Source organism: Cibotium barometz, chromosome 32, assembly GCF_041138505.1.
Source record: "Cibotium barometz isolate CiBa-2024 chromosome 32, ASM4113850v1, whole genome shotgun sequence".
NCBI lineage: Eukaryota > Viridiplantae > Streptophyta > Polypodiopsida > Cyatheales > Cibotiaceae > Cibotium > Cibotium barometz.
Window position 1 is genome coordinate 30,688,587 of NC_141077.1, and position 26,001 is coordinate 30,714,587.

Sequence of the window (26,001 nt, forward strand, 5' to 3'; positions counted from 1 at the left end):
TTTTTTTTAAAGGGGCGGGGTCAAAAAAGCAGCAGTCGAAAAGAGGGGGGAAATTTTTATTTTTTTTAATAAAAATATAAATAAATCGGTCCGTACGGAACTGTACGATATCGTATCGTACCGTACGGTAGTGTCATACAATGTACGAGAGCAACTATGCCCTCCAGCTCTCACACTTCCAGATTATGGACATCCCAACCTCAGCCATACTAGCATACCAGTGGACTCCGGAGACCCAAGCATGCCAGCGTTGGGAGCTCAACATTAGCATCTCCGCCTGGCATATTTGGCGTGCTAGGTGCCGTGAGGCTATTAATGGTTCCTGTCAGCCAGAGACTATCCAACACATATGGACACACATCATACGGGAAACGGGAGCGCCTTATTAGTAACTCTGACATGATGTAACAGAGGCATGCAACATGTCTCCACATGTGGAACCGGGGCCCATTCCTCACTATGGGCTCGAAGCACTCATCATGGCACTACAGGCCCCCACTACACCAGTGTAGACTCCCTCTCAGAGTGGCCAGCAAGAGGGCTTCAAGCACCCATCATGGCACTACAGGCCCCCACTACACCAGCGTAGACGCCCTCTCAGAGTGGCCAGCAAGAAAGGGAGTCCCCTCTTATTTTTCTATTACACCACGTTCGTGAGTTGTACACATATCGCTGCACTTTTGAGAGCTGGTTTGTAGTCCGAGTTTGCGGATGTTCTTTCTTTTATGACTAATGCAGGATCCTTTCTTAGAAAACAAAATATTTCTGTGCAAGCATCGCACAAGGAGATACTGGAAAGATATGATATGCTGGATACATTTTTTGGAGAAACAGATCAAAGAATACAAAATAGGCACAGTTCCAGACGAGACCAAGCAGAAGCAATTTTGCTTCTACGTAGAAATTGTTCAACTGCAAGCCAAGTCTCACTGCTCAAAGCCACCAAGTAGTAAGACTTGTGCCAAGTCTCACTGCTCACATGGGGAGAACTGCTCAAAGGGACCCTGAAGGGCACTCATGGCATTGGGCACAACCATGCATAGAAACTTAGAGAAAATACTGAAGAAGTCCAACAACAAAGGGGAATTGCAGCACAATTATTTGAAACAGCTACGAGGTTGATGATGGAACCATCAAGTAACCAGAAGGGGGGTCGTACATTGTGACTGTTTGAGAGGATGCAACAAGCATGATCCTCTTATATGATCCACATGGTGTAGTTTTTGTTTTGGTCCGAATCTTGTTTACCACATTTCACCTTAGAAAACTACCCCTCCCCCTCCCCCCCTCTCTTCCCTCTAAACCCCTAAAAGAAATTACAATTCTAAGTGCTTGCATCATTTTATGCTGAAAGAAAAAAGATCACAACTATTCCACAGCCTACCAACTTATACGTTTGTCAATGTAGCCGGCATATATTTTACTTAAGTGGACAAAGGCAAACCGGTTTGATTTTGGTGAAAGCATAGACCCATCCCAAGCCAACCTCTTCATATAGCCTCTTGAACGCCTGTGCACAGATTGAAAAGTAATCGATAATAGATGATGTCTAGCTATAATTATTTAAAGAAGATAGAAAATCCAAAAGCAGAACGTTTTTTATTTTGATTTTTGCAGAAAGGAGATTTCTATTAAGTACGAATAGACCATACAAAACCATAGCTAGAAGACGGAACAAAAAAGACCTCATCCCAAAATGTAGGGTGATCTCAACCAATATGGGGCACTAAGGTGCCAAGAGAGTCCTCTGGGGGTCGAAGAGAAAAAGATCCCACACCCTCATGAAAACAGCATGCTTTGCTTGAGCAGATCTGGATGGTCCCTATATACGAGCCCATGTGGCCGTAAGAGTGTGAATGATCTCCCCGTATAGTACAAATGCACAGAGTGTCGTATATTTGAATGCCCTCAATAGCCTTTGTGCAATTAACAACCAAAAAAAAAATTTGTAATACATCTTTGAAATTTTTTTTCCCTCACTTTATACCGTGGAGAACTTTAGCTAGAGGGTGGGTGGGGCTCAAGCCTTTAGGAACAAATTCTTGTCCAGCTAGTCTGCAGTCTAGAATAAAATCACTCACCTTTTACAAAGAATCTTAATCACCCACCACAAAAAAGACCTCAACCCAAAATGTAGGGTGATCTCAACCAATATGGGGCACTAAGGTGCCAAGAGAGTCCTGTGGGGGTCGAAGAGAAAAAGATCCCACACCCTCATGAAAACAGAACGCTTTGCTTGAGCAGATCTGGATGGTCCCTATATACGAGCCCATGTGGCTGTAAGAGTGTGAATAATATCTCCCCATATAGTACAAATGCACAGAGTGTCGTATATCTGAATGCCCTCAATAGCCTTTGTGCAATTAACAACCAAACAAAATTGTTGCAATACATGTTTGAATACTTATTTCCTCACTTTATACTGTGGAGAACTTTAGCTAGAGGGTGGGTGGGGCTCAAACCTTTAGGAACAGATTCTTGTCCAGCTAGACTACAGTCTAGAATAAAATCACCCACCTTTTACGAAGAAATCTTAATCACCCACCTCTTACAAAGAATCTTAATCAACGTTATTACAAAATTGCTATTTCCTTATTCTCCACGCTTCACTTTTAGGCAGACCTTGGGGCCAAACCTTATCTACTGATCACTCAGGTCTTATGAGGACTTCCCACAGCCTATCATCCACTTGAATTTTCATGACATTGTTCATAGGACTACATGACCGCTTAACAGACTCAATGACCAACATGTGATTATGCTGTAAAGGCCTGAGTTTCATTGATTGTCACATGAACATTTTGTAGAAAATCAAAGTGTGATGTGTGTGTAATGTTCAACTTTTCTAAGCTTGGATTTATTGAAATGTAAGGGTGAAAGACCAAGGTATTATTTATGTAATGGGTGTGAAGTCAAAAGATATGAAGAGGTGCAAGTGTGCACGAGTGTGGGTGATGTGAAGGGGTGTGGATGTCATGGGTTTCACACGAAGGACATAAACTACCTTCTTCTTTATCAAGTTGCAATAAACGTAATGTTCTTCTTCTTTGTCTACCTGCGCATCATCTAGCATTGCCATGTGAGAGAGAGAGATGGAGAGAGAGCCACTCTATCCATTTCTGAGCAACATTTTGCTATCAGACTCCCATGACTCTCTCGCTTTTTGATCCCGGGTAAAGGGAGGGAGACTTCACTATCGTTGCCATCCATGAAGCGGAGCTGCCAGGTGCAGAAACGAAAAAAAAAAAAGGGACAAAAAAAAGTTTAATTAAAAAGACCTTAATCATCTAAGGTTAAAATTAACCTTTCCTTTCAAATAAGGGCTTGCTCACATACAAATGGCCAAGGCAAAGGAAAACATGGGTGATGCATCAATATTGATGCAAGATAATGTGGTCATCAACAAGCAAGGCTTATTGCCAAGTTGCAAACCAAGACGGAGAGTCAAAAGTGTCAATTTCAACCTTAAAGGGTTGATAGCCAGATTGAAGTGACAATTTCAACCTTAAAGGGTTGATAGCGAGATTAAAATGTTCCTCAAAAGTGGAGCAAAATCGAAGGCAAAGTCAGAGAGAGATAAAGGGCACCAAAAGAAGCAACAAGGGGAGGAGAAAGTTATCTCCTCTAACAAGGTGATGAAGTAAAGAGTCCTCAAAGAAGAGATGAAGACTTCTCCAAAAAGGAGAAGGGCATCCTCAAAGGATGAAACTTGTGTTATATCCACTAGGACAAGATTGGTGCTAAGTTAGGTGTGTGACACAACCTAGACAGTGTGCTAGTTTCCACAAAGACTAGCTTGAGCACTCCAACAAAATTCATACCCTTTAAGAACATATGGAATAGATACAAGGATACTCTACAGTGGTTGAAGATCATTTCAAGGCTTTTCTTGCAACATTAGAAGTTTATTTACACAAGAAAAAAGGCACTCCTTGTTTGTGTTTGTGTTTCTCTCTACATCCCGTTTCAACTCCACACCTTTCGCAAGTAGTACACGCTGATATCGCCCAGTTGAGACATGTAGATTCCAGACTCATCATATTTGTATTTTCAACTTTTGAGTATGCTTATGTGATTTGTTTTGTGATGCAATTGGTATGTAGTTATCAACATCATAGCTTTATGTAAACAATACAATGGCTTTTGGATTATGCATTACTACTTGGAGTTACAACTTACAACTCTTGAGTGATTGAGTCTTGAGTCATGGATGTTTCTTTTAACTGCTAAGTTTTAAACTTCATTCTCAAACGTTATAGTATCTAAAGTGTACACCTTCACTCCTCCTGCTATCTAGGCTCCCTACCTTAAATTTAAACCCCCATGCTGACATGCTGTTTCCTCGTTTTGCGAAGTGCAGTCAATTATAATGGCATATGTGCAATTTTATCTTCCGCTACTACCTTGGTCACATAGACAAATTGACAATTTCATGTCTAAAGCAATGGAATGCCTAAGGAAAACCAAAACGGATAGAAAAGGACTACGTTTGTTAAAGCAAGAGCTTGTATGTTCACTCAAAATGCATGGTGGGCTCAATGTCCTGAATATTCATTATCATATACGGTGATGGCTTCAGGAAGTACTGCCTCTATAGCTCCGTCTGAAGCACACCATCGTGAGAGGAGTCTATCACAAGCACCAAACCCCAGCATACACAACACTACATGACACCAACATACCTAGTCACTATCCCCTAGTCTTCAGCTGCCCCAAAGGGATACTTCACTACCCTCCCAGCCTCCCAAATTACTCCAGCTGCTGATTCAGTTGTCCTCTAAGGTCAGCACTAACCTCCAATGTCTTTGGTCTACTCTCTGATAGCCTCTCCTTCCTGACCACAGCTGACTGTTAGTTGACCAAATTCACCTCCAGCGGACGCAGAAATGCTCATAACCTGTCTCTGAAGTCAACTCTTTGTTTCCTGTCCGAAATCTGCTCTCCAGAGCCCAAAGTATCCTCCACCGTCAGATAGCTTCACAAACAAATCTTAAAACCTTTCAAATGTAGGCAGCTGACTTTATCTAGCCTCTGTTTGACAATATACTCTCTTGGCTGCCTTAGACAAGTCAAACTATGTCTGTATTTTGTCTCTGAATTCGGATGGCTCTTCTAGTCCAAAACTGATCCTCCAATGTCCTCTATGACTCCCCGGTGTCCGCAAACCTTATAGCTCCACTCCCTCAACTGTCCTAATGACCCTCTTCTGACCTTCCTCCTACAATCTCTGCTTTTGAATTCTGCTTTCGAATTCTACTTTCGAATTCTGCTACAGAGTTGTTTTGCCTCCGAAGTCAACAACAATTCTGACCCTTCTCAAAATGTCCTCTGTCAGCTATAACAGCTCAGAGACTTCTCAACTAGGTAAAATATCACCTCCCAAGCTCTTTGTTGCCTGCTACCAGCTCACAGCTACCTCCGAATGGGAAAAATCTACCCAACTAAGCAATCTGACCTGACTGACATAGAGACTCTGTCCTTTGCGTTAGCTGACACCACAGGGACCTCTAAACACTTAAACAAGACCAGTCCCAAACCTCAAAAGAAATCAATTGGCCTGCTATGTCAGACTGCTGCCTTAGACACACTGGATGCACAGAATCACTTCCCCTCAACTAATACTAGTTAGCATAGCATCCCTATACCATCTGCTGATCATTTTGATGTCTAAATGACTCAGAATCTACCCTTACTCAGGCTGGCTAACTGTCCCTAAATCAAACTCAACCAGAGTTGGCCCTTCACCAGTAGTCTCTTAACCAAGAGAACTCCTCCCATACAACATAGAATGGAACCAAAACACAGAAGTAGTCTTAAATATCACACAATTTGATCCTTTCAAAGAAGATTGTGTAACACGTAATAAGCCTCAATCTTGAGCAGATGAAGGAAACAAACAATAGATCAAAAGAAACTCTCTCAAATGACCACAAGGATGTATTCTCAAATATTCACAAGCTCATCATCAACCATATAATCTGCAGAAATTGTCTGTAGGCTTCTCTGGCCAATACAGCAGGGAGATGCTTGAGCAATCCTCAAGGCTAGTCCAAGTTCCAACAATAGTGCTTCCTGGGAGGTTCTGGGACACTGTCCACCACAAGAACCCTCTCCCAACACCTGCAACTCCCTGCTCTAGACACACCTTAGTCTTCTCTTCACAAACCCACTTTGCTTTCCACAGAGAAGAATCCCTCAGATAATCAATTTCAAAACAAACTCACAAGACCGGAGCAAGCTATCACACCGCTCTCTCATACTCAAAAAAAACTTCTTTTATAATACCCTTCTTTGTGCGCAACAATACCCCTATCTCCATGCATGCTTTCACCTACTCTATCTATTTCTGTCGGCTAGCCACCATACAACAAACCTAATGGCAGCTAATTACAATGAGTTATCAACACGCAGCTACCCATGCACGATCCTATGCTTCCTAAGGTTTTTTATCATACCCAAAATATTATTTTATTCTTCTTGGGGTTGGGGTAAGCATCCTCATAGGGCATATCCCCTTGGCCATAAAAAATCCCATCAACGGTAAGGAAGGCCACTCTTCTACCTGATTTTATAGACAAGTGAAGCCATGGGTATGTATGTAGAGCAATCGCATATGGAGAGGGTGAAATACGGCCAGTAAAACACCCAAAGACTATATCATCATGATTGATAATGTAATGCCCATATGCATATGTACGCATGTTAGTGCACATAGCTCCCAACATACAATGATCCGGTAGGCCTCCGAATCTGAGCAACTCAAAGTTGCTGCAAAGTATTCATTGGAGTAGGGTATTTGATTGACCACTTGCTTTGTCATATCAAAGAAAGACCTACAATCTGTCTACATTTGGGATTCGTCACATATGTGACATCGTGGATGAAAATGGTTATGTTTTCACTTTTCCACAAGCCGTTGTCGTGCTATGGCACGCCTATGGTGTGAAACCATGCATATGAAACCATTAAATGCAAATCCAGATGCATGGGGTTAAGTGCCATGATGAGTCATTATATGATGCCTGAGTACATATGTTCATATTGTAAATGAGGTTCAATAAGATGAGCTGAGGCTGAGCCAGGTCTCGAAGCCTCTGTACATGAGTGTGGTGTGAATTATGGAGTTTTATGCATACGGTGGACCTTGTAGTAGGAAACACCCTTCTTAACACGTATGGAAATGCAAAGGTTTGATGCCAGAAGACTTAAAGCTTGGAGAAAGTGAAAATGTTTTCCATCTCTTTGACAAAATGATAGGAGAAGGTATAAAGCCAAATTTGGTCATCTTCATTAGTGTGCTTAATGCATGCAATCACACAGGTTTAGTGGATAAGGGCCAGGCATACTTTGAGTTCATGAGCGAAGATTATGACATTACCCCAACTCTTGAGCACCACGCTTGCATTATTGATCTCCTTGGCCGTGCTGGCCAACTAGAGAAAGCGGTATTGATGATAAAGAAGATGCAGGTCCATCCTGATATTGTGGTGTGGCATACCATGTTGGGGGCTTATCAGAAATGGGGCAATGTGGAGCTTGGAAGGCATGCTTTTGAGCATGCAATGCAATTGGATAGAAAGGACAAGGCAGCGTATTTATTTATGTATAACATCTATGTAGATGCTACTATGCAAGAGGATGCGAAAAAGGTTGAGGTAATGAAAATGGAAGATAAGCAAGCGCCAGCTGGATTTGTTTATGCAAGGTGGCGGGTGGCAGCATACGTGGTATAAAAAGGAATACTTTTCTTTTATTGGAAATTTCTGGATACTGTGCAAAATAGAAGCAAGCGCAGCCTTTTGAAATGGGAATCCCGAATCTTGGGCTGCAAAAGGGTGGTGAGGCGCCGCTTTCCTTGCGGGAAAAAGAGGAAAAACCAGAGAATGTGAGGCGGCGCTTATCAGAGGGAGTCGTCAGCAGAAAAAACCAGGGACCAGAAGCACGTTCGACCAGAGAGCTTGATTTCAGGCTAACGGCGACTGTCCATGGCATGTAGGGGTTTGAATTGAAGAGCAAAGTGACTGCTACCCAGTGATATGCTTTCATTATAATCATGAATTCAACTATGCGCCGTCTGCAGCGAAGCGTTGCTTGTAAATTTACAAAAAAAAAAATCGTGTGAAATCCGCTTCCCCCGCTTTCAGATAAGTGATAATTTGATTTAATTTCGTTTTTACTATCCTACCTACCACGTTTGAAAAATCGTGGTGTCTATAAACCTTTAAAGGTGTTGCAAATAAAAGTGACTTGAAATGAAGAGTTGTGATGTTATTGCATCAAGAAACGTGGAATCAAAGTATCAGAAAAAGCAACAAGGATTCTGGTAAAAATTGATTTGTTTCTATCCTAGTGGATCTAGAATGCAGGCCATGGAATTTCTTAAAATCATGTGATTATGTTATAGTTATGCCAAATATCGTCGTGTTTGTGAGTTATTGGAATTTTAAGGCAGATTTTCAGGTGATTAAGAACATTATGAGATGATGGGAATGGTGACACTAGATGTATGGAATGAAAAAGGTCACATGTATGTTGGAAATACTTAAAGGATATGTTATGCCTACATGTGATTGGCTGGAAGGTTTTGGAAAAAGGAGCCAGTGAATCTATGCTTGGAAAGGGACAAGCATTTGGTACACGAATTCAAGGATGTATTGAGATGAATTGACACATGTATATGTCATTAAAAATGGACTTGTCCTATGCTTCTTGGAGAATTTTGTGTGTGAGTTTCCTTGTGAAATTTGGTACCTACTCTCACAGCTAGAAGTCTCGAACTTTCCCAGCGAGACGGTCCACGTCACGACACCGTCAGGCAATGTAATTTGGGGATGCATCACAGGCCAATCTGGAGAGAACATGTGGTTAATGCTGTGTCTGAAAAAGATGTAGCAACATGTAAGGATGATGTATGGTATGTTGATTCAGGTGCTTCGAACCACATGACAAGTCATGGTGAGTGGTTCAAGGAAATGAAGAGTCTTGAAAGACTAGGTTTTATTAAAACAAGGAATGACACTGCTCATCCGATTGCCCATGTTGGAGATGTGCCATTGTCTATGTAGGATGGTAAGGTGAAGTACTTTGCAAATGTACTTCATGTTCCAAACATTACAAAGAATTTGGTTTCTATTGGCCAGATGATTGAGCAGGGTTGCACGTCTGGTTTAACCCTGATGACTGTTACGTAGAAGACTTTAAAGATAAGTGCAGGTTGGTTGCAAAAGGCAACAGAGTGGACAGAATGTTTACATTGAATGTAAATATGCCTGAAGTGAGTGCTGCAATGTTTGCAAATGTTTCAGGAGTTGTTGCAGATACAGACATTTGGCATAAGAGAATTAGGCATGTAAATGTGCAAAGAATGAAGTCTATGCAAACTAAAGAAATTGTGACAGGGCTGCCTAAGTTTAAAGTTAACAGTATGCAGAAAGTATATGAAGCATGTCAATTTGGAAAGCAAACAAAGCATGGATTTCCACATGACAGAAATGTGAGCAGGAATGTACTAGATGTTGTGCATTCAGATATATGGGGTCCTGCGAAGACTATGTCTATGGGTGGCTGCTGCAGGTACTACATAACATTCATTGATGACCACACGAGGAAAGTGTAGATGTATTTCATAAAGGAGAAGAGAAATGTTGTTGGTACATCACATAAAGGCAAAGAGAAAGTGGTTGAACCCCTTGGGTATGTCTGATATTTCTGCAAGACATTCTCTTGTTGACAGAGAGTTTAGTGGCTCGGAGATGAGCCTCGATAAGGAGCTTGGGATTCCAGCAATGAGGACACCTGGTGTGAAGAAGTCTATGGAAGCCATGAATGCAAAGTTATGAAGATCTGGAAGAATTAAAAACCCTGTGCAGAGGTTGACTTATGATGGTTATGTGACACATCACTACGCTTATATGGCAAAAGTTGTGCACATTGTAGAACCCACATGTTTTGATGAGGCTATTAGAAATGTGTGTTGGGAGAAAGCTATGGATGAGGAGATGGATACATTGTATGAAAATGAGACTTGGAATTTGGTGCCATTGCCTGAAGACAAGAAAGCTATTGGTTGTAAGTGGGTATATAAGGTGAAACATAACAGTGTTGGTAGCATATGCAAGTATAAGGCTAGATTGGTAGCCAAAGGATATGCGCAGACACATGGGATTGATTATGAGGAGACATTTTTCCCGGTCGCAAAGATGGCAACTATGAGAGTTGTGATTGTGGTGGCTGCAACTAAAGGCTAGTTTTTACATCAGACGGAAGTAAAAAATGTGTTCTTGCATGGCGACTTGCAAGAAGAAGTGTATATGGATCAGCCACTTGGTTTTGAGGATACAAGTCACCCAGAGTATGTATGTAAGCTTCGTATGGGCTGAAGCAAACTCCACGAGCATGGCATGACAAGATTGCTAAGTATCTTGTCACTATTGGTTTTCATATGGCAAAAGCAAATCACTCTTTGTATGTGCGAAAGAGTGATAAGGGTATTGTGATAATCACCATCTATGTAGATGATCTTATTGTTGGGGGTGACAACTTGGATGAGATTGAGCATGTGAAAAGTCTTCTCAAAAGGAAGTTTGAGATGAAGGATTTGGGAGATCTGCGCTACTTTTTGGAAATTGAGGTCATTCGCACACCTGATGGTATTTGGCTGTCACACAGAGACAGTATGTTTTGGAAATTGAGGTCATTCGCACACCTGATGGTATTTGGCTGTCACACAGAGACAGTATGTATTGGACATGTTGTCCAAGTATGGGATGGCTGATTGTAAGTCAATCTAAGTGCCATTAGATCAAAATGGCAAGCTTAGTGCGGATGCAAATTGTGTTGGAGGATCTCACTATGTACAAGAAGATTGTGGGGAGTTTGATCTATGTCACAATCAGCAGGCCAGATTTGAGTTAGACTATTGACTTAGAGAGCCAGTTTATGCAGGTTCCGCGCAAACCACATCTTGACAGTGTGCAATGCACACTTCGGTATTTGAGTGCCAATGTTGACTATACATTGTTTTATGCAGCAAGTGTACCATTGAAGCTATATGGATACACAGATGCAGATTGGGTTGGTAGCATTTCAGACAAGAGATCTACCAGTGGATTATGTTTTCATTGGGGAGTGTTGCTGTGACATGGATTATGTTTTCATTGGGGAGTGCTGCTATGACATGGAGAAGCAAGAAGCAACCCATAATTGCGTTGTCGAGAACAGAGGCAGAGTACAGAGGAGCTGCGGTGGCAGCGTGTGAGGTGAGATTGCAAATTCGGCAATACTAGATCTTTTGAATGCTATGCGGCCAACTAGAAATCGGATTGGGAGAAGTATTTACCATGCAAGATACCATTTGAGATAATCCATGGCAAGGTGATGGTACCACCTATCCTTAGGACAAAGGATGATATTTTTGCAAGAGAGGAGTATATCATGGACATTGACACTGCATTTGCAGAGGTACGGAAGACCACAGAGAGACCTCAACAAAAACAAGAGAAAGCTGCACAGCAGACAGGCATAGAAGACAGCTTAACTTCAAAGAGGGTGATTGGGTGTTAATCAAATTTGTGAAAGCTCGTCTTCAGAAGAGGCCAGGGAAAGAGAGGAAGTACCCTAAGCTTTCCAACAGGTTTTATCGGCCTTTCCAAGTTTTGCAAAAGATTAATGAAGTTACATATTGGTTAGTTTTTCCAGAACATTGGAGAATACATTATTCTTTTCATGCGAGTCTTCTGAGATCGCATTTGGGACCTACTCAATAGAGACAGTTTTGGAAGATCCATTGGAAGTGGATGAGCTCAAGGAGGTTCTACAACCTGAGCAGATTGTATTTCATAAGGGGCGCAAGGGTCCTAGGGGCAAGGTTATACGCATATATTTTATGAAACTAAGAACTATCCAGCATTGGAAGTGGATGGATGAGGCTTGTTTTCAAGATATCCACAATGCATTCCATGTGAGCCTGTTGAGACCTTTTATTGGCAATGTGCCAGAAGATATGGTGCCAGAGGAACAGCCTGAAGTGGAGGAATTGGATGAAATTCTGGTTCCTGAGCAGATTCTGGCCCATAAAGACAGAAAAGTGAAAAGACAAGTTGCAAGAAGATACTTGGTGAAATTCAGAAATTATTCACCAATGGATGCTAAATGGATGGATGAGGTTGAACTGGCTGATTCACCTCAGTTGATGCAACTTTACAAGGAAGCCTTCCTGTTAGAACCTGTAGTGGTTTATGCTTTTTGAAGCTGAATTCTGAATGACCTGTACATTTGTATTATATGTTTGGCAATGTACAGTTTTGACATTTGTTGCCAATGACTTAATCAATGAATGAACTTTCAGTGCTTTGAAGTTGTATCTGTTACGCTTCAAATGAATGATTTACATGTTGTGACACTAATAGTACAAGATATATGCTATCGCCCTGTGTTGCATCCAGAAACATGTATTTGAAAGGCTTCAACCTGCGATGGCACAAATGGTAGTGGGGAATTCCTATCATCGCCCCGTGTCATCCGCTGGCAGGAGATGCATGCGATGACACTAATCACCTGGGGAATCTTGTGATCGTCCAGTGTCATCCGTTTGCATGTGGACTTGCAATCGAGGTCGCTTGCTTCTTTCAAGAGGGGGGTATGTCACCAGGAGGTGAAACTTTTTGCAGTTGTTTTCCTTATTTATATTTCTTTATAAATATATATTTTTCTTTTCTTTCTCTTTGGTTGCTGTTGTTTTCTCCCGGGATCTCTTGGAAGGGCTTGGGCCATTGCAATGTCAGAATGGGTCAGCCAGTGGGACTTTGGACCAGTGGTTGGCTAAGCCTGAGAACTGCACTGAAAGATGAATGACAGTGTCCAGGACATGGGCACTGAATGAGGGCATAGGCCGGTTTACACTAGTAAGTGGCCGCCACCGAAATGTGAATGTATCTTGAATTCTAAGCAAATTCTGAAGTGATCGTAGTGGTCAAAGATGGTCAGGAGACCAGAAGGAATGCAGATGACATCATCCCTAAAATCTAGGGAACTGCTATTTTGGGCAGTGTCGGAATTGAAAAGTGTTCGCGTCAGTTTGTGCAGAATGTCAAGGGGACCAAAAGCTGGCAAAAGACTGTTGTGAGAGTGTGAACCAGTCAAGAGATTTTTAGCTTGGAAGATTGCATGTGGAAAAGGCTTAAAAATGTGCCAAGTGTCAAATTTATGTGCATTTTCCACACTGGGAAGGGGGAAGCGTGGGATTTTGGGCTGAATGAGGCTCATTTGCAGCCATTATGGTGGATTGTTGCAGGATAAAAAGCTATTGTGGTGCACTCTCTTGCCCTGCAACTCATGTATTGAGGGTTGAGCTTGCTCCCCACAGCCTCTCTCTCTCTCTTGCAGACTATGGTAATGCTCTCATCAGATAAAATCAGGTACAGTCGTGTGAATTTCATGCTTATATGTAGAGGCTAGTTGCCTCCTTGAACAGGAACCGGTGTAGTTAGTTCCTACACCAAAAGCAGGGACGGAAGAGGGTAATACCCTCTTCAATACAACGCTGTTTCAGCACTGTTTAGGTGCTGTTTTTGGGCTGTTATGTTGCCCGGTTGATGCCAGAATGCAGTAGGACTTTGCTAAAGTCTTCCAGAACAGTACAAGGGTTAATTTGGGCTGAAAACAGAGCTGAAAACAGGTCTGTGCAGAAAATTACAGCAAGCTGAATTGTGATGTTTTGGACTCCATTGGGTAGTCTGATGCCTATGGAAGTGAGCCTGTCAGTTGGGACTCATTCTAAGATGTTATGGAACAGTGTTAGTGCAGTTATGCTGGCAAAATTCTCCCAGAATTTGTAAAACTCGGCTGGTGCAAGTAGAGTGCTCTGTTGCACTCATGCTTTGTATTCTCCAACTTTTTAACAATAAAGAAATACCGCAAGGGGCGCCGGACTTCGGGGCCTATGTGTTGTTGAGCGAGGGAGCGAGGATTCTGTGATTGTGTGTCTGAGTAAGTCCAGGTTATTTGTGAATGAATTACCGCTTTATGTGTCCATAGACCGGTTTTATTTGCTCCTACAGATGGCCACTCACCATGCTTAGCATTGTACTCAGAGGGAGGTACTACTTGTGGGGGACTTTAATGCCAGGACAAGGAATGCACAGGTCAGTCTCTTAGACTTTGAGCGGGTCCACATCATCTTACAAGACTTGGACATAGAGTAGATGGGGTATCAGAGGTGTTCTATGGATGATGGGGCCATTAAAGCTTATGGGAGGTTCTTTTTGGAGCTGGGGGCATCACATGGCTTCATCATCTACACAGTCTCACTAGATGGCCATCCTTTGGGGGACTGACTTGCTTTCCACACAAAGGCAGATCAAGTACTGTTGATTATTAAATGTGCACACTAGGTTTGATACCATATATCCTTACCTTTCACATCCCACCCAAACCCTTGGGGGCTGATCATGTTTGCCTAACCTTCTCCATGGTCGTCTCCTTCCCAAAGAAGCCCTACCCTAAACCCATGAGTCACTATACCAAAGTCTATTTTGATCATGATCCAGATGTCCCTTATGGCTCCAACCTTTACTATCGCCTCTCAAACATAGACCTCTCGAGTGTCAGCCCCCCTTTCTTTTCCACGAAAAAGATCCTTCTATTAGTTACCGAGAAAAACAGCCAAAATGGCAAGTATAAAACCGGTCCCCAAATGGGAAACGAGAGTCAAGATGTACAAAAGGGGAGGATGCACTTCACCTCCGGCTGGCCGCTCTAGGAGGAGGAGGCTATCTCACACAATGGGGGGAGGGGGAAAGAACCACACAAGTGGTCTATAGTGCCAAGTGGGCTTGCCACCACTACCTGTAAGAAAGGGACCAGTCACCGTGCCACCAAATGCTCAGGAAGGCCTCCCGGCGCTTCCGTATGCGGTCTACGCCACCTTGAAGCTGCCCCCCCACTGACCACAGAGGGTATGAATGATATTGAGCTAGATGCTCCGGATAGACTCCACTGGCAAGGTGAGGGTGCCTTCGATGGCTTTGCTGCATCCAGCTCTCCATATATGCCATGCAGATATACTATTGCAGATCTCCCATCTCTAGCTAGAACCTGGAGTCCAGCGACCTGTAGGAGGAGCTAGAATTGGCACTGTAGAAATATAAAGGTGAGAGACCTGAAGGGCTAGTCCCCCACCTTCCTCCTCATATGGCATGACGATCATGGCCTCAGTGACCCAAGCAATTGTGCCCCACATAACAATACAAGTTGGGGCCCGATCCATAGTGAAAATGCATAGGATCCTCTACCAAACCTGATGAGCCTTCGGGCAATCCCAAAGACAATGATGCTAAGACTCCTAGGGATGGCCACACCTCTGACATAATGCTAGTCTACCCCCAATGTCCAACCAAGTGCCAACTGCTAAGTTCCTATGTGCCAGCTACCACATGAAAAGAGTGCTCTTCCACGGCCGAAAACTATCCCATAGCTGCTTCCAAAAATTTGAGAGAAAGTGCAACGGGAGGCCCTAGGATTGCCAATGTGTTGCTGTTACTGTTGCTGTTGGAGTGCCCTCCACCTCATATGAATCTTGCGGGCCAGCCGTGTAGTGTAAGCAAAAAAGGGGGTGCCAAGTATCTCCTCACTGTGCTCTGGATTCTGCCATGTCCACTCTCCCGGTCCCCCCACTGGAGACTCGTGAGAGGCCAGCCCTCCCAAATCCATAACTGCCAGAGTCTCGCTCTGGCCACCTTGGCCGATGGAGGGTCGATGTGCCACTCATGTGCATGAAAACCAATCACCATCACCCTCTGCAAGGTGCATCCCCTAAAGTCCTCTAAGAGGGTCTCTGCTCTCTCCAGTCTACCATAAAGCCCGATAGAGAAGGTGAGTAAGGCGAAGCTCTCATCCGCGCCATGAACTGCCAGGGGCATATCGTGCCTAGTGAACACTCCCAGCCACTACAGAGGAGGGGAGGGTCCGGTATTGGGGCCAGCCACTCCAAAGGGATGGAGTCATCAATGTTGAGGCTAAGTCTTTCTCTGCCCCAGATCCCAATAAGGCCTCTCTCCTAGGCCTCCGCGGGCAATTGTCTGAATGTAAGCCAATCTCCAAGTGACCTAGTGGGCCTATGCTCAAAGCCCCGTACGATACATGCTGGCGAGCCTCGAGCATGTGACCACTAGGCAAACGCACCATGGGGTTCAAGATCCGAGGCTGTCGGAGCCATTTCTCGGAGGCTATTGGAGCTGATTGCTTAGCCGGCCCCAGATGATCCCAAGCACGCAAGAGACTGGCTGCAAATCTGTCCTCAAATGCTAGGCTAAAGCCTCATGCCCACATCTTTGTGAAAATCCATCTCATGCTCTGAGGCCAAGGGCCTCCTAGGATCAGGGTGGGGGCGGAGATCCTAGCTAGGAGGAAGTCCTTCCAAGGCTCACCACCCGGAAGAAGACCTCAAACAATCAACTTGCCCAACAAGGCATGGCTCTTAATGGAGGGGTCGATAATGCCCAGGCCCCCTCTATGTCGCGGCTAAATGATCACTCTCTAGGCCACCTTGGCTTAGGCAAGCCTCCTATCATTGCCAGCCCACAGAAAGTTCCGGATCAAACGCTGAACCTGGCCAATACGAGCCCAGGAGAAAGACCGTAGGAGGTAATGTACCACATGGTGGCGAGAAGAACCTGGTTCGCCACCACAGTCCGGCCAGTTGAGGAAAGCCTCGCAAAACTCTAGTATAGCAGCTTCTTCCAAATGCTTAGAAGAAGAGGGGCTAGCTACTGCTGCTCAGGGGAGATGATAATGCCAACCTGGCAAAAAGTCCTTCCAAGGCCACCACCGAGAAAAAGACCTCGAACAATCAACTTGCCCAACAAGGCACGGCTCTGAATTAGGGGGGTTGATGATGCCCAAGCCCCCTCTGCGTCACGGCTGAATGATCACACTCTAGGGCACCTTGGCCTGGGTAGGTTTCCCACTGTCACTGTGGGCCCACAGGAAGTTCCGGATCAAATGTTGAACCTGACCAATACAGGCCCACAAGAAAGACCAGCAGGAGGTGATGTACCACATGGTGGCAAGAAGAACCTAGTTCGCCACCACAATCCGGCCAGCTAAGGAAAGCCTGATAGAACTCCGATATAGCAGCTTCTTTCAAATGCTCAGAAGAAGAGGGGCTAGCTGTTGCTCAGGGGAGATGTCGATGCCAAATGAACTGGAGTGCCTCTCAAGACCCCACTGACAAGCCTCAACTGGACGCCAAGTCGAGGCAAGCACTGAGCCAACCAAAAATCCACACGACTTGTGCCAATTGATCTATGCTCTGAAGGAGCTCTGAAGAGCTCAGCTGTAGAGTTAGGGTTTCATGTGGGAGACATACACAGAGAAGAAGGGAGAGAGAGAGACATGTGGGGATAAGTCAACTCACAGTATGAGTGTGTGACTCCCCTATCACACATGTATATTTGCTCTAGTACACATAGTGCACTTAGTACATTAAAAGTAGTAAGTGTACTATGTACTATAAAACTTATGGGCTTGTACACACTACAAGGGGGGCATAATGCCTTTACCCCAACATGCTCTGGATGCACGACAGAAAATCTCAATCGCCTTGACGAATCTCTGGAGGTTCCCCTCGTCCCTCGAAAGGTATGCTGTCGTGTCATCGGTGAACTCGAAATCGAGCAGTGAGCTCAAAATCAAGCAGTCCCTAGAGCCCGGTCTCCTACTCTCGGATGGGAAGACTCGGTCCCTGGAGCCCGGTCTCCTAGGTGGAGAGAAAACTACTCATGGCTTCGGCAACAAACAAGAAGAGATAAGGCGCTAGAGGACACCCCCGCCGGATTGAGCGAGAAAGTGAAAATCTGTCTCACTTCTAGCTCCCTGAATAAGAACCCAGCCGAGTAGAGTCCCGATACAGCTCGGGCCCACTCCTTCAGGAAACCCATCCTGCACATCGTCCCCTCTAGAAAGCCCCAATCTACTCTATCATAGGCTTTCTCGAAATCAAGAAGGAGAACGATTAGATCTTGTTGACGCATCCTGGCCAACATGGTCATCTCCCAAAAGGTGAAGATGTTGTCCAGAATACTCCGATCCTGAACTAAGCCCATCTGTGTACTATGAATCAAGTTGGGGAGAAAGGGTTGCAGTCCTCTCAGCCCCCTTATCCCACATCACCTCACAACTTACAAATATTCTCCATGAATCATCCCAGATCTCCTTTCCAACCACCCACCACTCCACATCTAAGCCACCATCAGGTTCTTTTCCCCACCACAATTGGTATGACGAAGAGTGCAAGGCAGCCCATAGGGACCTCCGAGAACAACAAAACAGGGGACAGATTACAGAGAAGCAAGCCCACCGGATGTCATGCCTCACACGCTGTAAGAACAGGAGGTTTCTCATTGAGAATGAGGAAACTATTTACCACAGTCTTTTGAGCTCCAATATAAAGCTGGGATGGGATGTTTCAAGGGAACATAGGCCGCCTACACCCATTGAAGACCCCATGATATGGCAGCAGCACACACAAAAGCTTTACCACAACCCAAACCCCATTTTTATTGCCACCCCAGAGCCTGCCCGCCCCATCTCATCTAGCCTCTTCACACCTCAAAATGTAGCCAAGGCCATACAGTAGCTCCAAACTGGGAAGTCTAGGATGATGACAAAGGCAGGTTACAGTGCTTCTAATTATGTCATTGGGTATTTGAGGGGGCTTTGACATTCATGTGGCAGCATTGCTGGTATTGAGTCAAAGGCCGTTATCTAAAGGTTTCCCTCACAACTACCAAAATTTCAGGTTCTACTTTGAAAGTCTTAAACTTTACCTGCCAAACCATAGAAAATTGAATAAACCTCCTGCCAACAAACCCCCTGCCCTCAAAAAGAAAGAGAGAGAGCACCATGAAACAAAAGGTCACACTTGACTCACCGCAATATTAAAGAGAACAGTTCCATCTTGAAGGATTGCATGAATGCGTCCCATTGCCTGAACCAAATAAAATAATATTTTATGTACCAAAGTATCATACGCGCACAGGCACAGGCACAGGCACAGGCACACAGACACACAGTTTCTGTTTTAACAAGAACTTGAGTCCTTATAACAAGAATCTTCTCAGAAAGCTTTCACCGATCAATGCCCTCATCTGTAACACACAACAAAAAATTTTAAACATTTATTTCAACTGGAGGAATTTACCAATGCTTTGAAGGCTCCACAAGTAAAATGCCCAAGGGATGAAGGTCTATCTCCACTCTCCTTTGGATCCTTTAAAATCTCATCAAAGAGGAGTTGTGCAATGGCTTTTTGTCTAAGTGCAAGAGAATAACATAGAAAAGGTACAAACAGAAGATTTAAACCATTTCTCAAAAACACAGGCAAGCAAATATACATAGATTGTATTACTTCTACGAGCAAATGTTCTATGTACAAGACTGCCAGAGTAGGCTCCAGCTACCACAAAAGTCACCTGCTGATAAGGAACACTGGCTGGAGAGGATCATGCTCTGAGAGAGAGAGAGAGAGAGAGAGAGAGATTTTAGACTAGGTTAGGGAACTTTATAGTTATAAATATTTTAAAATAGGGGCTACAACTAGAGGTAGAATCTAAATTTCTTGGAAATTGTTTACAAATTGTTATCAAATCCACTCCAAGGAATTCTTCACATGCAGAACCAAAGGAAAGGAAATCATTCACAATCATGTTAAGGATATACTTTGATTTTATAGTATATTTTCAATGTTTGATTAGCAAAAGTTTGGAATACCACCTATGTCCTGCCATTGACAAAAGCAGCATAGAACCCTCTGAAGTAATACATCTAATAGACCACAACCTTTCCAATATAGCCTAGATGATCCCAATCAATCTTAGTAAATAAAAGCATGGTTCTTTTTTATGCGTTTACATATGGATAGACTACAACCATTCCAGTAAAGCTTTGATGCTCCCAATTGCAACATCTCCAAGGACCATTTCTTTCATGTACTAAAAATATTCAAAGGCCAAGGTGCTTGGTCATGTCAGAGTCCGATCACATTGCTTGCGATGTGAGACAAGACTGTATGAGGGGCTACAGCCACCAGAGGCTTGCAAAAACTATCAACTGGTAGATTGAGATGACAGAGTGCTACCCCTATCTATGATGAGACATCAGATTAGATTCCACTGCCTTTTTTGGGAGGTTTTGGGCCTTTAATAGGTTTTATTCAGTACACAGATCAGTTGTGATTTGGCATATTCATTACGGATATTAGAGTATGAAGACACACTATAAGGGGAAGAGAGACACTTTAGTCATAATTTCCAGTTGCATGTTTCTACTATTTTTCAAAGGTTTGCATGGAAGGCCTAAAGGAGGACGAAGAAAACATGCATGGGGATTAGAGAAGCAAATATTTTATAAGATTTAGCCTGTGGAAAGAAAAATTACAAGATTGAAGCCTTGTTTGTGATTAACATTAGAAACATCAAAAGTTAAAATCGATTTGTGATTGCTATGTTGTAGTGTAGTAAGAAATGAAGAAAATATGGAGTACTGATGTAGCAACACACTTACTGTAGCAAAATCTATTCCAGCATTTTCTTCAGCTGAATAATCATCCGCACTTATGTCAACAAATTTGATAGTACCATATGCCCTGTTCCGTTCCCTCAACATTTTAACCTGTGGCATGTTATCTTCAATTGATATTGAGACATATGCAACTTATGAAATCGAGAACATCAATATAGAGAATTTTTCCTGGTTAATTATTGAAGAAATTTAGACCAAGTCATGAAAGCATCAATTTCACAAAAGGTTTTGCTTCATAAGCTTTGAGAGAGAAAAAGCTTCTATTCAAAGATTGAAATGGACACCTCACGCATACATAGTGGGCAATCACCATCATAAAGCATCTTGATGGTCCATTTCTCATGATCACTACTTGGATTTGGCGTGTCTATATTGCTAGCTTCAAGCATTTGAACGGAGTTACTAGTTGAAGCTTGTGTACAAAGGAAACCTGTACAACACAGTTTGGGCACCAAATCATGTTAAATTCAATATCATCAAGTTTAAAGAACACATCAAAATCCACTAGATAGTTACTGCTGTAATTGAGTACACAGTTCAATTCTTTTCCCAAGAAAAGATCCTTCTATCATATTTTAAAAAAATGCATCTGCATTAAGGCAGATACCAACCCTCCACATAGAAAATGAAACTGTACAAAAGGAGGGGAGTAATCCCTCCATGGCTGACGCAAAGGGTGACTATCCGCAGGGGGTGAAAGGGGGGTGGGGGTGTAACACAGGGGGCATAGTGCTAACACAAAAGGTATGGTACCAAGTGATACCTCCCACACCTTGGGTGAGGAAAGGTCCCAAGCTCCAGGTGTGAGGAAAGGTTGTGCCACAATCTGGCACCACATTCGGATACCCCTGAAGGCGCTCCCAACAGCTGCAAAGAGTGTGTATGAGGTCTACTTAGATAAATTTTATGCTTCTTCTGCAGGAGGGGAGTTCGTGTGGTTTGCTACACCCTCAATGGCCTCACTGCATTGTACACACCAAATATGCCACGCTGCAGTGCTGCTGGTGAACTGCAATCTCTGGCCAGTGAATATCAAAGGAGTCCACCGCAGCTCATGGGCTTAAGCCCATGTGTTGGCTGCAATTTGATGTACATCAGCTGAAAAGTGAATCTCGTGCCATCCTCCTCTAGTGCATACCCCAGTCCTGCCTCCACCAATAAGGCAACCCTGCGATAGGTGATGAAGTGGAATTCTCAGCAATCTAGCATAAAGAGTCAAAGGATCTGCTGCCAGACCTGTGTTGAGTCTTGACACATTTATGGTAGTGGTGTGTGAACGTAGGCTTAATAAGAGTCAGGACACTTTTTTCCTCACTTAATGAGGTTTTTCCCTCTGAGCGTGGGAACACACACTTATCGTTGGGGATGGATATTATTATTTGTACATTCATTCCATTGACTAATCCCAAGTATCATCGTGTTGTGTGCTCCCTCTCCATGTACTTCGTGCTGTCAAGCCTCTTTGTGTGTGCACGTGCTTGTTGCTGCTTCACTCTCCCAACCAACAGTGGTATCAGAGCCATTCAAGCTTGTCTCCTGTGCTCCACCTTGGCACTACTTGCTCATTGCCATCTCCTCGCTGCTCGTCGCCATCACTGGATTCTCTACTCCTCTACTAGGATTTCAAATTCAACAAGACTTCATGTTGTATGGTCACAGCTCATTTGACATTTATAGAGCATAGATGTTTGAATTTCAATAATTTTATGGAGTTTTGTATACCAATGTTGCTAAATTATGAATGGTTTTATATATATATATATATATATATATATATATATATATATATATATATATAATTATATATACATTATTTTAAAAAAATAAACATACTTAAAGTACTTATCCCAATGCGTACTTTAAGTGCTCATATGCATACCGTGCCGTACTACACCATACCTAATGTACACAACCACTATGGTTTAGAGGAGATCAGAACCCAAATACCATGTTTCAGCTAGACACTTGGGTAGTGAGCTATTGTGGTATGGGCCATTTGCATTTGCTGTGGGGCTTGGGGTTGATCCGGATGAAGCTAGTTTGCCGACAGTTGGGTAGTTGGCTATTGTGGTATGGGGCTTGAGCGATATGTACAGTAAGGGTTGGGCTCCGGCATGAAGCTATGACTGGGCGGAGAGCTCGCCAGCAACCTCTTTGATTTGGTTTTTGTATGCATGTTGTACATGACCGTGTTTAAGGGCATTCATTGACTTGGGCAGGGCTCTTGGGAGCAGGTAATGTAACATGCGTAAAGTCATACATTAATCTTGGATTATGTTTTCAAGAGCATAATAAATAAACAGATTAGCCGGCATGAGCATTCTTACTGGCATGATCACGCCGCCAAAAGCTCCGGGAAAGCCGAGGGGTGAACGTGTTGGCCTGCGATTGGACCAAGCTGCTTGTCCTGCTGCTATCGAGAGCTCTTCTGAAGGTCATGACACGAGCGTATGCAACGGTCAGGCACGTGTGGTGGGCTCTCGCCAAAGCGCATCGCCCTGCACTTGCTGGAACGGACGCAGCCATCTTCTCAAGCTCACGTAACTCTTTTGGCAGAAATGAGGTTAACATAATAATTCGACACGTGGAGCTACATACAGCCAATGGTGAAGAAGCACTCCATGGCTCATGTTTTTATTCCATTGTAGAGTTGCGGATATGTTTTTGTTCCAGCGCCCACAACGTTTTGTTGGCTCTATTTAATTAATTGCATTTCTCGTAGTGTTTTCATATGCTCTTTTGGCCAAGGTTTTCTTTTGCACGGTTTTGAGTTAATGCGAAGGGCATGGACATGTTTCCGTTTTCCCCAATTGTTGCCCTTGCCCTTACTGCTTCGAACTGGTCATGGTACTGCATGGTCCTGTGCGTGGTGCTGCGAAGGTGTCATGGTGTGCATGTTTCACGACTTGCTGCGGATGCTGTTTGCTGACTTCTTCTCAAACTGGATGCAGGTGTTGTGGAAGCGGGTGATTGTTCTTCCATCCTTCTCGGGTATGGACATGTTTCGCTGTTTCCATTTCATCGCCATGCTACAACGACGTGTGGATGGTTTTCTTTGTTGGTTCGTGTCATTCGATGCTGTTTGTGATGGTGCTCCCACATTGTTTTGCAAGGTGGCTGTTCATTCTCCTGACAATTGTGGCTCTTTCCAGCTTTGTACTCCAAGTTTTATGTGCATGTTGCTGTGACGTTCACATCCGTGCATGTGATTTCCATATTTGTTTCTAAAGCTTCGTGACATATCAGATATGAATGGTTGGTTTGTCCACTTCCCTCCTGTTTTGGTGGACCGCATGCATGTGGTGGAGAACTGTTTATTCTAAAGCATGTCTATATGGCAAGTTATGGACTCCTTTCTGTTATGGTTACTTTCTATGTTACCTGTGTTGCCAGACGCCTATTTAATGGCAGTACATCTTCTGTTTTTTATCATGTTTGTCATTGCTCTCTTGTATCTGCCCGCTATTACCTTTATTTCTAGTTCTGTTAGTCGTGGGTGATATGGCCCCTAGACATCACCAATATTATGCAAGTGGACCGTCGTGGTTCCTCCTTCCCCTCTCATCAGCTTGATCCTTCCACTTCCAAAACGGTAGGAGCAGAAGCAAATTTACACCAGCCTTCGATATCCACTGTGCCGAGAGCAGAACTTCATGGCCCCGGCCAGGCATATTCTCACTCCTCTCGAAGGTCCTTCTGTGCTTCGAAATTTACATGCGGTGAAGCAAAGAGCTCGATCATCTAGTACTTACTTAATAATACTCATTTTTGTTTAATAACCGACATGCTATGACTCTAAAATCTACATTAGAAAATGTTGTGGCTATTCTGCTTGCAAATCAAAGGCTTCATTAAGTTTTGTTTGCCATGCAAACTTGCCATGCGAATATGCGGCCACAATTCATAATTGATTCTTGCTTTGAACTAAAACAAGAATCAATTATAAATAGTTGTTTGCCACTCAAGCTTTGAATGCATTACACAAATGGATATTACATTCTGTACTTAAATGTAAATTAAATTGTGCTCTGCACGATCTACACAATCCAACAGAAAAGGGAAGAAGCCCATGACTGTAAGATTCCTCCCCAGCCTCTCAAAATGTCTAGCATATTCCCCTGTAATCAATTCCCTCTTCAGAAATATAAGAGATCTTGTCTCTGACTGTTTTGGCATAAAGAGAGAGAAAATATTCTAGAGAGAGAATATTCAGATTTTGAATATTTCTGGATAGAAAAATATCTCATATAATTAAGATGAATTCCCCTGAAACAGAAATTCAAAAAAAACTTTCCAATGTGCAATTGGAATTAATTGGAAATGGGTATAAAGGACCTTAGCCTAAGGGTCTAGATTTTCAAAAATTTTAGATTATGGTCCAATTAAGGTTCCTATGGGCCAATTAGATCAATCCATGTGTAGGGAGGAGATAAATCCAATTTTGTAAAAGAAGATACCCAAAAATGAGTAAATGCTCACATAAGATGAAGAGTTGACTATGTACAAGGTTTATTAGTAAGAAACTATGAGCAATATTAAAAATATGAGATATTTTGGGTATCATGATCCCATTTTGACACATATGTAAGGAAGGGGAGTTCTTTAAAGGAGGTGCATATTTCACATAAGATGAAGAGTTGAAAATGTACAAGGTTTATTAGTAAAAAACTATGAGCAATATTAAAAATATGAGATATTTTGGGTATCCAAAAATGAGTAAATACTCACACAAGATGAAGAGTTGAAAATGTACAAGGTTTATTAGTAAAAAACTATGAGCAATATTAAAAATATGAGATATTTTGGGTATAATGATTCCATTTTGACACATATGTAAGGAAGGGGAGTTCTTTAAAGGAGGTGCATATTTCACATGCTTGAATGAGTTTTAAACTCATAAAAATTGAGATATTTCATCTCTCCTCTCTCCTCATTCAAGTCTAGTTCCAAAAAGTTAGCTTAACTGACCTAAAAATGGTCAAAAATTGACCAAACTGATTTAGAAAATTCTAGAATCAGTTTGTTTGGTTAGGAGCTCAATTTTTCCTATAAATAGAAGCCTCCCCCTTGTTGAAAAATATATAGTGTTTATGCATTGTTACTCTACTCCACCTAAGCCAAGAACTGTGAATTCATTAATAATTCGTTAGTTTTTGGCACTTCCCTCTTTCTTCAATCCCCATTGGTGGCTCCATCAACATACTAAACCAATTGATTGGTTGGGGGCCTCTACCGTGAACAAAGAATCAAGCAAATTGTAAGGTAAATGGTGAATTTTGATCTTTTCTATAATTTCTTAATGCTTCTCTCTTCTCAACCCCTCTCAAGCTTGAGGAGCTTAATTGGAATGGTTTTTGAATGCTATTGAGGTTAATTGATTAATGATAGTTAGGAATTACATAAAATTGATGAATGCTATTGAAG

General features: G+C 42.9%; 1 protein-coding gene across 3 annotated transcripts in view; it reads right to left on the minus strand.

Moving 5' to 3' along the window:
- Window positions 1-23,202, minus strand: part of LOC147620076 (Putative thiol-disulfide oxidoreductase DCC) — a 45,646-nt gene extending 22,444 nt beyond the window's left edge. The window contains exons 1-5 of one of the 3 annotated variants that reach the window (XM_086772242.1): window positions 22,905-23,200; window positions 20,862-21,007; window positions 20,560-20,667; window positions 18,929-18,985; window positions 1,445-1,510 (exon numbers count right to left, since the gene is read on the minus strand). In XM_086772242.1, the coding sequence (XP_086628368.1) occupies window positions 1,445-1,510; window positions 18,929-18,985; window positions 20,560-20,667; window positions 20,862-21,007; window positions 22,905-23,148 (621 nt within the window). In that variant the 5' untranslated portion in view covers window positions 23,149-23,200. Of the gene's footprint in view, window positions 1-1,444; window positions 1,511-18,928; window positions 18,986-20,559; window positions 20,668-20,861; window positions 21,008-22,904 lie in introns of all 3 variants that reach the window. The other 2 variants (XM_086772244.1, XM_086772245.1) reach the window with 2 other exon arrangements.
- Between the last annotated feature and the right edge of the window lie 2,799 nt (window positions 23,203-26,001).